Source organism: Sciurus vulgaris (genome assembly GCF_902686455.1).
Source record: "Sciurus vulgaris genome assembly, chromosome: 17".
In the NCBI taxonomy this organism is placed as follows: Eukaryota; Metazoa; Chordata; class Mammalia; order Rodentia; family Sciuridae; genus Sciurus; species Sciurus vulgaris.
Window position 1 is genome coordinate 71,149,469 of NC_136478.1, and position 15,836 is coordinate 71,165,304.

The 15,836-nt window shown below is 60.8% G+C and overlaps 1 protein-coding gene across 4 annotated transcripts; it reads left to right on the top strand.

Annotated features, from left to right (window-relative positions):
* The first annotated feature begins 545 nt into the window (after positions 1 to 545).
* On the top strand, positions 546 to 15,825 carry TTYH1 (tweety family member 1). 4 transcript variants are annotated; one of them, XM_079118189.1, is made up of 14 exons: positions 547 to 784; positions 3,588 to 3,766; positions 5,568 to 5,679; positions 6,309 to 6,529; positions 8,465 to 8,575; positions 9,801 to 9,873; positions 10,167 to 10,242; positions 10,519 to 10,574; positions 10,771 to 10,863; positions 11,147 to 11,239; positions 13,286 to 13,428; positions 13,562 to 13,607; positions 13,746 to 13,826; positions 15,164 to 15,824. In XM_079118189.1, exons 1-13 carry the CDS (start codon positions 659 to 661, stop codon positions 13,782 to 13,784), a joined length of 1,368 nt encoding a protein of 455 aa, XP_078974315.1. In that variant the 5' UTR covers positions 547 to 658; the 3' UTR covers positions 13,785 to 13,826; positions 15,164 to 15,824. The 4 variants fall into 4 exon arrangements, with proteins under 4 accessions (XP_078974313.1, XP_078974315.1, XP_078974314.1 ...); XM_079118190.1 differs by having other exon boundaries at positions 548 to 784; positions 8,480 to 8,575; positions 15,164 to 15,822; XM_079118187.1 differs by lacking the exon at positions 13,562 to 13,607 and having other exon boundaries at positions 546 to 784; positions 15,164 to 15,825.
* Positions 15,826 to 15,836: the final 11 nt, after the last annotated feature.

Consider the following 15,836-nt stretch of genomic DNA (forward strand, 5'->3'; position numbering starts at 1 on the left):
CTCAGTCGGTTTGGAGACATTCACAGGGGAGGCATCCTTCTAAGGACGGGAAAGGTCTCTACAGAGACAATAGGGGTCCTTAAGCAGACGCCCGTCATTGCAGGTGTGTAGGTTTGTAATACATCCTGGATTGGTCCATAAGCACAGCGAGGTTTGCGTGTAGGTGTGTCCTTGTGCAGGTTCTGCCCAAACACAGGCGTCCTTTACAGAGGAGGCACCCCTATACACAGAAGTGGGGCGTCTTCGTGACGCAACTGGCCGTTACCTGTGCAATGCTGAGCAAACACTAGTGGCCTTTACAGGGACGCGGTTCTTCATTAAGATAAAGGGATCGCTGTCCTTCAGCGTGATATCACAGTGCCAGCGTCCCTACACGAACGAGGCCAAGAGTCTGGCACAGCGCAGCTCTCCTGAGGCCCCGACTTGGGCAGCGCGGCACCTGCTCGGCGGCGGCAGGTGGGAGCCCGGGGAGGGCGGAGCGCGGCCGCCTCCCGCGCCGCAGTGCCCCCTGCGGCCGCCAGGGGCAGCGCCGAGCCGCCCTCCCCCAATCTCCGCCCCCCGCCCTTCCGCTCGGCTCCCCCGGGCCGCAGACCCCGCTCCGCCCGCGCCCCGCTCGGCTCCGCGGCTCCCGCCGTCGCCCGCTGCCCCTCCCGGGGCCATGGGGGCGCCCCCGGGCTACCGGCCCTCCGCCTGGGTGCATCTCCTCCACCAGCTGCCCCGCGCCGACTTCCAGCTCCGCCCGGTGCCCAGCGGCTTCGCGCCCCGGGAGCAGGAATACCAGCAGGTGGGACCTGGCGCGGCCCAGCGGCCCGAGCTCCTGGGTCCCCAGGGAGGAGAAGAGGAGGCTGGGTCTCGGTCCTGCGTCTCCGGGGCTGGGGCGGTCCGGACTTCGGGCACCTGAGGGAGGAGGAGCAGGGCGCCCATACCTGGAGGCTCCCGGCGCGGGCGCGGGGATCAGCCCCCTCGTCCCTTGAGTGAGGGAGGACCCGGCACCCAGGGCCTGGACCCCGAGTCCCGAAGGAGCGGCCTGGATTCCCGGTTCCGGAGACCTGCCTGGGAAGCCAGTCTCCAGGGTCAACGGAGGGAAGGTTCACTTTTCGGGTCCTAAAAGAGGACCCCGCCCCCATAGGATCGCAGCGGGTGACTGTGTCCCAGATAAGGGGGGACCCGAGAGAGCGGACCTGATAACGGTGGAGCGGAGGAAGGTCGCGGGGCGGCGCGGGGGTGCCCTGTTCTGAGATGGGACTGAGAACCTTAAAGAGGGAGGGGGTTTTCAGGGCCAGGGCAAGGAAATGAGGCGGTGTCTGGAGAGGACGCTTCCAGTCTGCCCAGGACAGAAGGGGCGGGGGCCGGACGGGGTGGGGGCAGGGACCAGACTGGGTTAGGGGAGCCGCGGGGCTGACAGACTTGGGTCCTGGAGGGTGGGGCTGGTGTGGGAACCTCACTGAGGTCAGGGTCCCTCGGGAAGGGGCCCAACCACAGCTGCAAAGGGGGGAAGAACTGTCCCCTGACCCAGTTTAATTGAGTGCTTGACTTTGAGATTAGCGAGGAGAAAGGCTTGGCTGAGCTGGGGACGGGGTAGGGGGCTGGGAGTCCTGATGCCCCAGCATGGGTCGCAGGCCCTGCCTGTCCCAACCGCGCTGTCTGCCCTGGCTTGCCTCTGGGAAAGGGGGCTGGGGCTGGGAGAGCTTAGGAGGAGTGGGGTTCCCAGAACGGCAGGGAGAGGATGTGAGCTGTATGTAGCTATTTGGGTCACGGCTGGCACAGCCCTGAGCAGCTCCTCCTCGCCGACTCCACGCCGCCCCCTCTCCCCACGAAGCGGGACCGCCATCCCCTCGCCCACAGCCACATTACACAATCACAACCTCCAGCCGTCCACGCTCGCACCTGGACCTCCCCGGCCACACTGACTAGGGTTCTAGGGCCTCAGGCACCTCCCTGAGGGCTCAGAGGGGATCTCTCCACCCCCTTCGTGGGTGGTCAGGTCACAGCCAGGACACGGCTGGCACAACCCCCTCAGGACACTCCTCTCCATAGAGAGGACTACCTGGGGCACAGGTGGGCACACCATAAGGGACTCAGGGACACATGACCACATACACCCCCCCAGCTGTAGACATACTCATTTGTGTACACTAACACACGTATACACATTCACACGTACGTACACATGCACACTCATGTACACACTATACACACATGAACACACATATACGCACGCTCATACACATGTGCACACAAACACTAACTCAGCTGCACATTTGCTCACAGACACACCCATACACACACATTCACTTATGCACACACCTACATGCACACATGTACTAATTCACACTTAACACACTCACATGCACACTAGCTCACACACTGACACCCTCACATACATCCTCACATGTACACATGTTCACAGGAATATGGACTGTACCACTCACTCACATGTGCATGCACACACACACAAAAACACAAACGAACCCCAAGGCAACTCTGAACCTCCAGGAACTGTGCTCAGAACACATAAATGCCCACAGGTGTCTTCTGAGCTGCAGGCCGGGCACCTCAGTGTGCACGCACCTCCCATGCACCTCACACACACAGCATGCCCCAGGGTCTCGACTCAAGGCAAACTCAAGACAAGCAGCTGACCTCCCGCCAACAGCACACTACACACGCTTTCTCTCCCTCAGGGACACACAACACCTCCAGTTTAGGGGACAGCCTCAGAGTACAGGGTGTGCTTCTGATCCTGGTGCCCCCACGCTGGGCCTCCGGCAGGCAGGATGGCACAGGTTGCTGGAAGCCCCACCCACTGTGCCTACAGCCCCTTATTCTGCAAGGTGGTTCCAAAGGTGTCCATACTATCTGCCTGCCTCCAGCCTCTGGTTCTCCCTGCATCTCCGTCTCAGGCTCTCCACTGTTCTCCAGGGTTCTGCATCTATCTCTCCCTCCCATTCTCTGAGTGTCCGACTGTCCTGTCTCGGACTGGGTCCCTCGGTCCCCGTCTTTTTCTGTCTTATCTCTGCACATCTCCCTGTCTGTCCTGGCTCTGTCTGCCTCCATCTCTCCTCTGCTCTGTCCTCCTCTCCCAGTCTCCACCTCTGAGTCTTGCATGCACACACATGCTGTCACAGAGCACCCCATCCCGCAGTCCCTGGGTGACAGACTCGAGGTGTGGTGGGTGTTTGAGCTCAACAGCAGGGGAGAGCGCAGAGAGAGGAGGAGGGAGGGAGCCTGTCTCCCCCAGACTGCCACAGCACAGGACTGGGCACCCACCACGCTGGCCCACAGCTCCAGAGCAGCCTCATCAGGTCCCAGGGCATGCTCCATTTCAACTACATGGTGGTAGTGAGGAGGACAAGCGGCTCAGGGAGGGGAGGGCTCATCTGAAGGTCACACAGTCACTGGAGGACAGAGCAGAGCTGGACCTCCAGTTGGAAGTAACCCAGTCCTGGGTCTCAGGGCCCCAGCCGCCAGGTTTGGGGTGGGGGCTGGGGACCCCATGTTCCCCGCAAACCTAAATGCCTGAAAGGGAGGGGCTCCAAGTCCAGGACACGCTGGTGCCCTCCAAGGCTTGATGTACCCCTTCCCAGGCCCTGCTGCTGGTGGTGGCCTTGGCGGGCCTGGGCTTGGGCCTGAGCCTCATCTTCGTTGCTGTCTACCTCATCCGCTTCTGCTGTTGCCGCCCCCCAGAGCCCCCCGGGGCCAAGAGCACCCCACCCGGTGGAGGCTGTGTCACCTGGAGCTGTGTGGCTGCCCTCCTCGTCGGCTGGTAACGGGGACCCAGGGCGGGTGGGGCTCCCCAGCCTTCCAGGGCTTCCCTGCTGGTGGCAGGTCTCCATCAGCCTTCCTGGGGTGCCCGGGCACAGGGGTAGGGGACAGGTGAGGCCCTGCCACCTCGCCCTCCACAGGGAGAACTTTCCTGGTTGATGGATGGAGGAATGACGTTTAAATGGAAATGACTTTCCCTGGGCAGCCAGCCTGGCAGGAGGAGTAGGCTAAGGGCTTGGGGATGGTCAGACTGCCCGGTTTTGGCAGCCCTCCCATCAAGGAGCTGTGTGATCTAGGAGAGTAATGTGACCGTCCCATGGCTGAGTTTCCGCATCTGTGAAATGGGTTTTATAATACCACCCCCTTCTAGGGATGGTAAGAGAGATGGGAGCGTGCACAGGCCTGCACACTGCTCCCCAGAGGGAGTGCTAACCATTGATGTCCTTCCTGCATTCATAACAACAGCTGTTGGCTAGCTCCTGTGAGCTGGACGCTGAACATGCCAGCCCAGGCACCTGACCGGCCTGCCCGAAGCTTACATTCCCACCAGGGAGACAGGCCATGTGGCCCGAGCCCGCTCTAATTCCCTCCCAGGACAGCTGCTGGATTTGGGTTGCGGTGTCCAGCTTGGGAGGGAGAGAAGGGCACATTTCAATGCCACGTGGAGGGGCAGAGTGGAGATGCACTCCCAAGCCCCAGGACAGCCCTTTACCAAGAACCAGCCCATCCCTGCAGGGCAGAACCCACCAGGAGGGGCAGCTGTCTTGTGCCACAGGGCTAGGGCAGAGGAGGCTGTGGGAGTCTCCTACGGCCCACGGGCATGGCTTGGAGCTGGTGGCCCCAGCCGGCTCCGGGTCACACTTGCTTACTTCAGGGAGAAGAGGGTGTCTGGTTGGGGGTGTGTGGGGAGGCGGGGTGTTCTCCAGCGGGCTCTGCAGATGGGGGTGGACATAGGAGGCAGACAAAGGCCCAGTGGGGGAGAGACACGGCCTCAGCCCCCAGCCCTGGGAACAAGAAGAGCTTTGTAGGGCTCTGAACAATGGGGCGGGGGCAGCGGGCGCCCATCCCAGGGAGGGGGCTGGGAACTGGGGGGGCACAGCCTCTCACCCCCTCCACTGTGGGACGCTGGCGGGGTGGGGGGCGGAAAGGTCTCCAGACTCAGTCTCCACAAAGGAGCTCGGTGTTGGCTGGGGTTGGGCAGAGGCTCCCCAGCTCCTGGCCCATCCTCCAGCCCTTCCTCCCACATTCCTTTACTCCCTCCCCACAGGCCAGACGCTAGGGTTCTAGGGTGAGGTGGGGGAAGGCCGAGAGCCCTAGGAGGTGGTGGTGGCTGGGGGACCCTGCACCCCTAGGACCCCCCAGGAGGCAGGGGCAGCCGACACCTGGGCTCGGAGGACTCCTGGGCATGTGCTGAGCATACTGGGTTCCCGGGGAGGATGAAGGAGAGGGGCGTGGGGTGGGTGGCCAGGAGGAGATGATCTCTGGCAGGGCTGGGTGTGACCAGGGCTGGCTCTGGGGAGGTGCGAGTTAAATCGGGGGCTCCCTCCCCTCCGCCACTCCACCCACCATTAGCATCACAATGACGTCCCTCCAGCTGGGGGAGTGAGGCCTTCCCGTTACCTTGGCAACGGGTGGGGGCTGAGCTGCAGACAGTCTTTTCCCACGCCGGCTGGACCAATGGGGTGGGCACCGAAACGGGATAGGTGGATGAAGAGGTGGGGCAGAGGGGTGCTGTGGGGAGACAGTGGCCCCCGGTGGGGTCCCAGACTGGTTGAGATTTCCTCTCCTTCCTCCCCTCTCAGTGCTGGCATTGGCATTGGTTTCTATGGCAACAGCGAGACCAGTGATGGGGTGTCCCAGCTCAGCTCGGCACTGCTGCACGCCAACCACACGCTCAGCACCATTGACCACCTGGTGAGGGGGACAGAGACTGGCCAGAACCCTGACCCACACCCAGACTGGCCCCCACTCAGGAGCACGGGCCCTGCACTCAGGGTCAGAGAGATCCCAACACAGCCCATACCTGAGACTTAGGGTGCGGGACCAGTGGCCCTTAGGCCATACACTTAGCCCTGGTACAAACCTTGTGCCAGATCCAGAGCTGGCTCCACCCTGGACCCCAGACTCACATCCTGTTCCAGGCCTGGATCCAACTTGCAGCCCAAACCAGAGTCCAAACACTGCGGTCAGATCCAGGACCCCAGACCTGATTCTTGGCCCCAAGGCAAGCCCAGGGACCCCAGCCCTGCAGCGCCACCTCCAGATTAGAGTTGCAGTCCTAAGCCAGGGCACCCAGACCTGAGGTCCCAGACTCGGGAAGGCAGATGAAGGCCTCAGACCAAAGACCCCCAACTTCCTTCCAGTTCCGGGCTGGAATCTATTCCAGGCCCAATGACGGGCCACCCAGAGCCCCCCTAAGGCCACAGAACTCCATCAGGACCTCAGACCCCTGCCACTGCTCTCTCCTGCTTCCCCCCAGAGCCCCGCCCCTCGGCCCAGCTCTGGAGGACTTCCTCCCCAGACCTGAGCCCCTCCCTCCCCAGGTGTTAGAGACGGTGGAGAGGCTGGGCGAGGCGGTGAGGACAGAGCTGACCACCCTGGAGGAGGTGCTGGCACAGCGCACCGAGCTGGTGGCAGCCACCCGGGGAGCTAGGCGGCAGGCAGAGGCTGTGGCCCAGCAGCTGCAGGGGCTGGCCTTCTGGCAGGGAGTGCCCTTGAACCCCCTGCAGGTGGCGGAAGACGTGTCCTTTGTGGAGGAGTACAGGTGAGAGGCGTCCCCCTGTGCAGCCCGGGTTCTCAAGCTGGGTCCCCTGGGGAACCCAGGCAGTTTCTGGGGACACTTTGGGGTGTCACAAATGAGGGAAGGGGTGCTCCTGGCACCTAGTGAGTGGAGGCCAGGGAGCTGCTCAGCGTCCTACCACACACAGGTTCCCCCCTCCCAGAACATCCAGCCCCAAAAGTCAATTTGACAAGTCCAAGGAGCCCCACTGCATAGCGGAGGGTCAAGTGATGGGGTCCCAGGCGTGCACCCACTGTCCCACCAGCCCCTCAACCGTAATGTTATTTATTCGCTCACAGCAAGTCACTCTTGCACTCAGTTGCAACCTGGTCAGGAGCCCACTGGCTCCGTGATCCGTGTGGCACGTATGTTCATCCAGCACATGTTTACTTAGCACTGTGATCAGGGAGGCTGCACACCCCTGCGATCAGGATCCCCAGCTCCTGAGGGCCGCTCCCTTGCCACCGTCCAGTGCCTCAGTTTCCCCACACAGTGAGCCTCCTGCAGTGCTGCCCTCACTGGACTGAGTTAGTATCTGTTGGTTGCTGGGGATGGCCACCAGCACACAGTGAGCCCTGACAGGGTGACATCCTCGGAGCTGGACAGAGCAGTCGGGAGGTGACAGGTGACCAACACACAGACAAGCTCTGTAAGGTGCTGGCTGGTGAGAGCTTTGGAGAAAATGAAACGGAAAAGAGGCGGATGGAAACAGGCTGGCGGTTTGCAACACAGGGCCCAGGAAGGCCACGTTGAGCGGGTGGCACTGCCGGAGAGGCAGGCACCCACTGTGCAGCCCCCAGGGGCAGCCGCCCTTCCCAACAGCAAGCCGGACCAGGCCTATTGCTTCACTCACTAGGAATTATTTCCTCCACTCAGTCGACAGCCCAGGGAGGGGGAGGAGGTCCTGGGCTCTGGGTTCCTGGGTGCAGACACGTGGGGCGGGAACGGCATGAGCAGGGAATGCCGGGCGGTGGAGATGAGGCATCAGAGCACAGCGGGCAACAGGCCTGGGCTGCGGACCAGGTTGTGCATCTCCGTCAGGCACAGGCCGGTGAGCTGGGCCTGGGCTCCGGGGTCGGGGTAGCTGTGAGGATGTTGCTGGGGTGGGATGGAGTCATGGTCCCCAGGGAACATCCAGGGTTGGACCCTTGTGAGAGCACCAAGGTACCCAGCATTTGGGGGTCGCTCGACCAACAGGTCAGGGCCCTGGAGGGAGAGTGGGGGGCACGGAAAGCAGTCCACAGCTCTGTGGGATGCTGAGGACAACCGCCTAGGTATCAGTGCTTCCCGTGATCGAGCACTGTGCCCTGGCCTCCCAGTCACCACCCAGGCAGTTCTGGTGAATTACTCACGTTTAGCTGACCACCGGACACTATCTGCAGCTGCCTCCTTGGCACTCCAGCTAGTCTGTGTGGGTCCGTGAGCCTGACCCTCTCAAGGACTTCAGGTGTGCTCGCCCGTTTGCCCAGCAACCTTTCCAAGTCCTCACTGTGCTCCCACGGCAGCAGAGAAACTGAGGCCAGGAGGTGGAAGTCCTGGGTCGGTTTTGCAGCTGGTTAAGAGGTGGGCGTGGCTGAGGCCCAGGCAGCCCCGCCTCTGTGCACACGCCCCCAGGTCTTGTGATGAGATCCCCCCATGCTGGATGAGTTACCTCTGCTCTGCAGGGCGAGGGGATCCCGGCTCAGAGAAGCCAGCTCAAGTCCACAGTCACAGAGCTGGAGCATGGTCAGTGGGTATTGGGTCTCAGGTACTCACACTCTGGGGCCTGTGCTCCGGATTGTTCCAGCATGGTGTCTTCCCCAGCACCCCTTTCACAGATGTGTGGTGGTGGCTGGCAGGCGTTGGGGTCTCCTCCTAGGCGGGGCTGGGCTGGGATGCAGCTGGGGTGCAGCTGGCCTCCTCTGGGGTCCGCTGCCTCAGCCCTCCTGCCCCCAGGTGGCTGGCCTATGTCCTCCTGCTGCTCTTGGAGCTCCTGGTCTGCCTCTTCACCCTCCTGGGCTTGGCGAAGCAGAGCAAGTGGCTGGTGGCCGTGTGAGTTGATTGCTAGCACCTTCCACGGTGGGCATGGGGGGCCCTCACCAGGCTTCCTCAGCATCGCTGTGCCTAGCATGTCCCTGGCTGTGGGACCTCGGCCTCATAGCTCTCTTATGCAAGGGACCAGCGTTCTTCACAGCTAGGCACACAACAGAGGTGACACCCAGGACAGCCCAGGGGGCCCGGAGACAGGCAGGCCTTGCAGTGCTATGCACCATGGAGATACCTGATTACACTGACAGTACAGATGAGCATGGCCACTGACTCTGTGGAGGGCCACTGAGTCCTCTATGGCCACGGTGGCCCCAGGAAGGAGGAACCATTAGGCTCGGGAACCGGAGGTGGAAGGATGCCGAGTGGAACCACGGCACCCTGCTCTTATTTAGCACTTCTTGGCACTTCATGGAGCCCTCATGCCCAGTCACTGAGGCAGGCTGTGCTCCTTGTTTAACAGGGGAGACTGAAGCTCAGAGAGGTTGGGCTGCTTGCTCAGGGCCACACAGCCAGGAAGTGCTAGAGCTGGCATTCAAAGCCAATCCACTATCATTAGAAGGACCCTTCATCCTCCCTGCCCCAGCAGGGGTGGGAGGGGCCTTGGGCTGCAGCTGCTGTCTACATACCACCCTGGGGGAGAGTCCTGCTGCCCACTCGGGCCCCCACTGAGGCTTGGAGGTGGAGGAGACATGGTGGAGCAGGGCAGGCCTTTGGTCCCCATACACCATAGTGCCCTCCTTGCTTGCTGACCCTCCACTGACCAGCCTGAGCCCACCCTAGGGACCAGCCGGGTTCAGATTTCAATCCAGGAACAGTCTCCACTCCTCCGAGGGCTAAAGGGAGACTGACTGGGCTGTGGGTGACCTGGGAGCAAGCCTGGTCAGCAGGATACTGGACCTTGCAGAATTTAAAGTTCAGAAAGTTGAGCTCAGAGTTGAGCAGTGGCTTCCAGGGTCCCAAGTGAGGTGGTGAGAGCCTGCCACGAGGCAGGTGCTGACTTGCCAGCCCAGACCCCTGTCCATCTCCACCACACTGGCAGGTGCCAGGCGTTCCGTCTGACAGCAGCAGCCACAGTCCCCACACCTGCTGCTCCTCCTCCCCAACTCTGATCCCCCAGGATCCAGAGGCTGGTGGGGGGAGGGGCGGGCAGTGAGGGGGTTTGGTGTGGAGGGGGAAGGCAAGGTGGGGAACGATTATGAGCCCTAAAACCAGTGCCCTCCCATGCTAGGATGACGGCCATGAGTCTCCTGGTGCTTGTCCTGAGCTGGGGCTCCATGGGTCTTGAGGCAGCCACAGCTGTGGTGAGTTCTGAGGGCCCTGCGTTCAGCGGGTGGGACCCTGCGTCCTGGGGCAGGGGGCACTTAATGCATTAGGTCCTTAGAGAAGGGGCGTGGGAGACACAATCACAGTTCTGAGGTTTGGGGCTGGTTCTCAGGTCCTGGGAGGGCAGAGGCAGGTGCGCTGGACACTTGGGCTCCAAGGAAGGAAGGGTTGGGATCTGGACTCCTGGGTCTGAGGGAGGGGCCTGGGCCAGGCGCTGTGGAGAGTGGAAATGGCAGGTTTGGGTCTGAGCTCCTCCTGCTCTCTTGCTCAGGGCCTCAGTGACTTCTGCTCCAATCCAGACGCCTATGTCCTGAACCTGACCCAGGAGGAGACGGGGCTCAGCTCAGGTGATCCCTGTGGTCCTCTTTCCTAGTGTCCCCAGTGCCCAGGCCCTCTGGGATGCTGGGAAAGGGCTGAATAAAGATGCTAGTGTGAGAAGGAGAGAGAGGGGTCAGGAGCATGGACCTGAGCCCCGGAGAGGATTGGCTATGGGAGAAAAACGGGAAGCAGTTTAATCGGCTTCGTCTTCTGAGGCTTCCTGAGGCCGGGAGTGAACCTTCTGCTTCCCCAAGGAGAGGGCAGAGGCCAGGCTCACAGCCTGCCCCCCTCTCCCCTCCCTTTAGACATCCTGAACTATTACTTCCTGTGCAACCAGGCCATCACCAACCCCTTCCAACAGGTGAGGGCTGAGGACAAGGGAAATGGGCATACAGGGACCCTGAATGTGGACTCCCAAAGGAGGAGGCAGGGCCGGGACTGCGCTCCTGGGTTTAAGGGGAGGAGCATGGTGCTGGGGCCCAGTGTCCTGGGTCCCAAGAGTGGAGAAGGCCAGGGATGTCACCCACAGGGTCCCCCTTCCTCCTGTCTTCCTGCAGAGGTTGACTCTGTCCCAGCGAGCGCTGGCCAACATCCATTCCCAGCTGCAGGGCCTGGAGCGAGAAGCAGTTCCCCAGTTCCCATCTGCACAGGTCTGTAGACCAAAGGGAAGGAGGGCGGGGTGCGGGGGGACCTGTGGAGTGCACAAGGGATCCGCAGGAAGGACAGGCTGGACACACGGCGGAGTGGGGAATGCTGAGCTGGGTAGGTCTCTAGGGGACTGAAACATGAGTTTGGGAGGAGCCTATGGGAGGGAGCGGGGCCTGAAAAGCTGGGCAGGTCTCTAGGGGCGGGGTTCATTGCTGTGGGCGGAGCCCGAGGGGCTGGGCGGAGCACGGTGCACCGTCCCGATAACTACCTCCATTCCCATGGCAGAAGCCTCTGCTGTCCTTGGAGGAGACGCTGAATGTGACAGAGGGAAACTTCCACCAGCTGGTGGCACTGCTACACTGCCGCGGCCTGCACAAGGTGACTCCGCCCCTCCCAGGTGCTCCTCCCCAGCGGAGGTCGCCCATCCCAGCCTTCCCTCTCCGGGCACACTTCCCGCTGCCCTTGAGAGCAGCTGTCTGCCCCTCTGCTGCTGGGACGTCCTCATTCACCCACCACGGTCCCCACTCAGCAGACCCAGCTCTCCGCCCTGGAGGACACATCCTCCTTGGCCACCTTCTCCCACTCCTGACCTTCCCTAGAGCAGGGACGCCAGGCTCAGTGAACAGCCGCGGCCTTCCCTTGTGTGCGTCTTGCAATTCTGGGAGGTACTTACAAGAAACCAATATATGTTAGGCACCTGATGCCATCGCACCAAGAAGGGGCCCAGGGGCACTGAGTCAATGTGCAAAATTACTGAACAGCCAAGCTGAGAAAGACTGGGGAACACGGAGCCCGGGCACGGCTCTCCGAGAGGCGGGGCTTGCAGCATGCTCGCTCCTTGGTGAAGGAAGGGGGAAGATGGTCAGAGCCGCTGCCCTCCACAGATGTGCCACGTGACCCGGGGCCCTGGTTCCTCACACAATAAAACCAGGGACAAGGGATTAGGAGGAAGGAGGGTGGCTCTGGAGCCCAAGTCTGTCCCTTCCAGGCTGTGTGACTCTAGGCAAGTGGCTTGTCCTCTCTGGGTTTCAGCTTGTTTCCCACACAGCCAAAGCAATGTGGGCCCGCTGGGCAAGGCTGTTGTAAGGGGGAAAGGATGTCCCTGTGCTGACACGTCCGGGTCACGCTCCCCATGGCCCTGGCGGGCCCGCCTGGCCTCCAGCTTGGTACAGGCACACCCAGCCCAGGTGTGCAAGGTGGAGCTCAGGCCCACACTCTTGCTGGCTGTGCTTCCTCCACGCCCCCCTCCCAAGTCCTGCTCCCTGCCTCTGAACCCTGTCTGAACTCCAACCACTGCTCATCAGCTGCCACTGCCGCCAGGTCCTGGCCGCCTCCCTACTGCCCAGGCACCTCAGGGGCCTCTTTCCTGTCCCCTCTTGCCCACCCCATCTGTCCAACAGCAGCCAACAGCTGGCGATCCTTTCAACACGCAATCCGATCAAGCCTTCTTCCACTTAAAGCCCTCCTGTGATCCCCTCTGCACGTGGATTAAAACCTGGGCTCCTTGCCCTGATCTACGAGGGCCTTTGTGGGCAGCCCTGGCCGCAGCTCCTGACCTCTGCCCCTTCCAGTCTCCCCACAGTCTGCATCAGCTCAGCCGCCCATCTTCTGCCTGGATCACCCCCAGCCCCTCTGCCAGCATGGCTGTTCCTGCGTGGCCTCGGCCCCGGGCTGCCTGCCTCAGCAGCTCACCGCTATCGGAGTGACCTTCCCTGTCCTGTTTCCTGGGGGTCCCCACTACCAGGAGGCCTGGCCCAGAGCAAGGACTGTGAAGGAGCGTGGCTGTGCTGCTGGGTCTTCAGGGCACGGTAGCTGGCAGTTGCTATCACCAAGGTGTGACTCAATGTCACTCCAGGTGTTCCCCGGGGTTATTCCAAGACAATGACTGCAGACGCAGGGGACCTTGGCAATGTGAGGAGACGTGTCTGGCTGTCACAACTGCAGGAAGGGGGTGTTGCTGGCATCTAGTGGGTGGAGGCTGGGGTCACTGCTTAACATCCCACAGTGCTCAGGACAGCTCCACAACAGAATTATCTGGCCCAAAATGTCAAGTGTCCAGGTTCAGCAACCCTAGGCAGGGCTGGTGCAGGCCCAGGGCTCTGGATGGTGGGGAGGTAGCCATGCAGAGGCCTGCCTGCCAAGTGGGGAGGGAAGAACAGCTCTTGGGGTGCCAGGTGGACACACGAGGCTGGCTTGCATGCAGGGGCGCTGTGGGTGGGGTGTAGGGCTTGCGCTGCCGAGGCCAAGCGGGAGGGAGGCCTGTGAGCATGAATGACCATCCTCAAAGCAGCCCTTCGACGGGAGGAAACCGAGTCACAGAGCTCCTGGGTGACTGTGCAGTGGGGCACGGCCAGGCAGACTGACCGTGACTGCAGCACGCACGTGTGCCCAGCATGCTCACGCAGACATTCACCCTCGCCCCAGGACTACGGCGTGGCCCTCCGCGGCCTGTGTGAAGACGCGCTGGAGGGCCTGCTCTTCCTGCTGCTCTTCTCCCTCCTGTCCGCTGGGGCCCTGGCCACCACCCTCTGCAGCCTACCCCGAGCCTGGGCCCTCTTCCCACCCAGGTCAGCAGGGGAGAGAGGGCAGGGTCCTGGGGGCGGGGACAGGAGGCAGCACCCAGGGCCGCTGCTGGGGAGGGTGTGGCCTCCTGATGGGTCCCCATCCTGCTTCTCTGCCACTCCCCACCTCATACCCCAGTGACGACTATGAAGACACTGATGACGACGACCCTTTTAACCCTCAGGTACAGACTCTAGCCTGAGGGAGGAGGCTGGGGTCTGGACTGCAAGGTCTGAGGGAGGAGGGCTTGGGACCTGGGCTCGGGGGACCCACCGTACAAGCCAGGTGCCCACCTCCTCGCCTCCTTTCTCCCCGCCGGCAGGAATCCAAGCGCTTTGTGCAGTGGCAGTCATCTATCTGAACCCCTCCTCCCCGCCAGCCTGGAGCCCACCTCCCCTCTTCGGTGAGTTTCCCAATGGCCAGGGGGTCTGTAGCCCGGCCTTGGTGCTCCCTGAGGGGCCTACATGCTGGTGGGTATGCACCAGAGTGGCCCGTGGCCCTCAGTGCCTTGTCTCTGCCTCTCCGCAGCTTCCCTGGCCGCAGGAGGAGACCCCATTAACCCGCCTGACTGGGCTCTGACCACTAACACTGACGGCCACGGATACCCCACACAGGACTGTCTCCTGCCCTGGTCCCAATGCCACCATCTGTCCTCACCTGGGCAGCTGAGCTGGCAGAGCAGGAGCCAAGGCTGGCAGGGGAGGAGGCAGGCAGACAGCCCAGGCCTCATCTCTGCCTGCCAGTCCCATCCACAGAGGGACTGGAATGGGTGCAGGGACAGAGCCTTCCTGTTCATCCATACCCGTGAGCTCTAGGGCTCTGGTCTCAACTTGTGGCACTAACTTGGAAAGGGTTGATTTGAAATAAAAAGGAAGACTTTATTTTACAAGCGGCAGGGTCCTTATGTCCCCCCCTCCCAGGTTCTGCTCCATGTTGGGCTGGGAGGATCCTTCCCAGTGGCTGCTAGTCAGTGCTCCTGCCCAAGCTCAGCCGCGGTTCTACCTCTAAAAGCCATACCCGTATCCTGGCAGGAAGAGAGAACACACCTAGAAGATGATTGTGTATCTGTGTACCTAGGACAGAAGACCAACCGCAAGTCCCTATAAAAGCTGTTAACCGTGCCCAATCAGCTGGTTCTGCATCCAGTCAAAACCTCCCACCCAGACGGGCAAAAAAATCTAAACGTGTACCAGTAAAGGGACAGAAGTATTTTGAAAGAAATTAGGAGATTATGTTTATGTTGTGTATCTAGGTGGAGTTGGGGGAAAGAACTTTAATCAAGATAACAGAAGCCCAGAAGGGAAAAGATAACTTACTTAGCAAATCATAGCATGAAAACAAAATTTGGTCAAAAGGCAAATTTTTAATCTGGGGAACTGTATGTGACACGGAGAAATACATTATTTTTAATACATAAATATAATCTGCAAAAACTTTATACTATAGACAACAAAAAGCTCAATTTAAAAATTAGCAACTGAGATGAACATTAACGAAACAAAAGTCCCAACACCCACAAACAGAGGAGACGTGAAGCAACCAGCAGCTCCACTAACTAGTTACAAAATTAGAAACAGGGGTCCTGTTCTGTGCTGGCCAGGAGGTGCAGGAACAGCACTCCAACACACAGTCCAGGGATTTGAATCACATCCCTTGAAAACATTTACCTAGTCTGTGAAAAAATCAAAACTGAGCAGACCCCCTGACCCAGCAATCCTGCTGTGGGGAATTAATTTCCAGAAAAAGCAGCACAAGCACCTAAGGATTTGCATCAGGAGCTGTTGGCTACAACACTACTTTGATCAGCTAACCCGTGGAAACAAAGTCCAATCACTGCACAGCAAGGCTCTCGCTGGAAGAGAGGCTGGAACCTGGTGTCGGACAACCCCAGCAGAGAGCCCCAAGGCAGGGGGCCTTGCTGGCCTTGCTACTCACTCCCTCACGGGCCTCAGTGGCCTCTTGGGGCCTCTTGTCATAAAGCCAAGAAACTCACCTCGGACACGACAGGTAAAAGGAAGCTACGTGCACCGTGGTGCTCTGGGTTAGACTGGGAACAGGGACGGTGAGTGGAAAAGGTACCGAAATCCAAATAAGTCTGAGGCTTGGTGTAAGTAACGCACCAATGTCGCTTTCTTCGTGTTGACACCTGTGGTAACTAAGAGGGCGACGCGGGCACAGTACGCACGACTCAGTATGATCTTTCCAACTTTCCCCTTAAATCTAAGCTGTGCCCAAGCAGAATTCAATAAAACAAAGCGGGGGTGGCGGAATCGGTGCCAACACGAACGAAACGCGGAGGAAAGCTGCCGCTTCGGTGCTGTTGTCCCACCCACGGGCCGCAGGGTCCTGGGGTGACTCGCGCGCGGGCGGACGCGGACCGGCGGCTCCCGGGGTCCGCGCCGCCCAGCGCAGA

Coding starts and splice junctions, on each gene's coding strand:
- TTYH1 (XM_079118187.1), top strand. CDS start 659: ATGGGGGCGCCCCCGGGCTACCGGCCCTCCGCCTGGGTGCATCTCCTC. Junction 8,576..9,800: donor AGCAAGTGGCTGGTGGCCGT/GTGAGTTGATTG, acceptor CTCCCATGCTAG/GATGACGGCCATGAGTCTCC. Junction 10,243..10,518: donor GGAGACGGGGCTCAGCTCAG/GTGATCCCTGTG, acceptor CCCTCCCTTTAG/ACATCCTGAACTATTACTTC.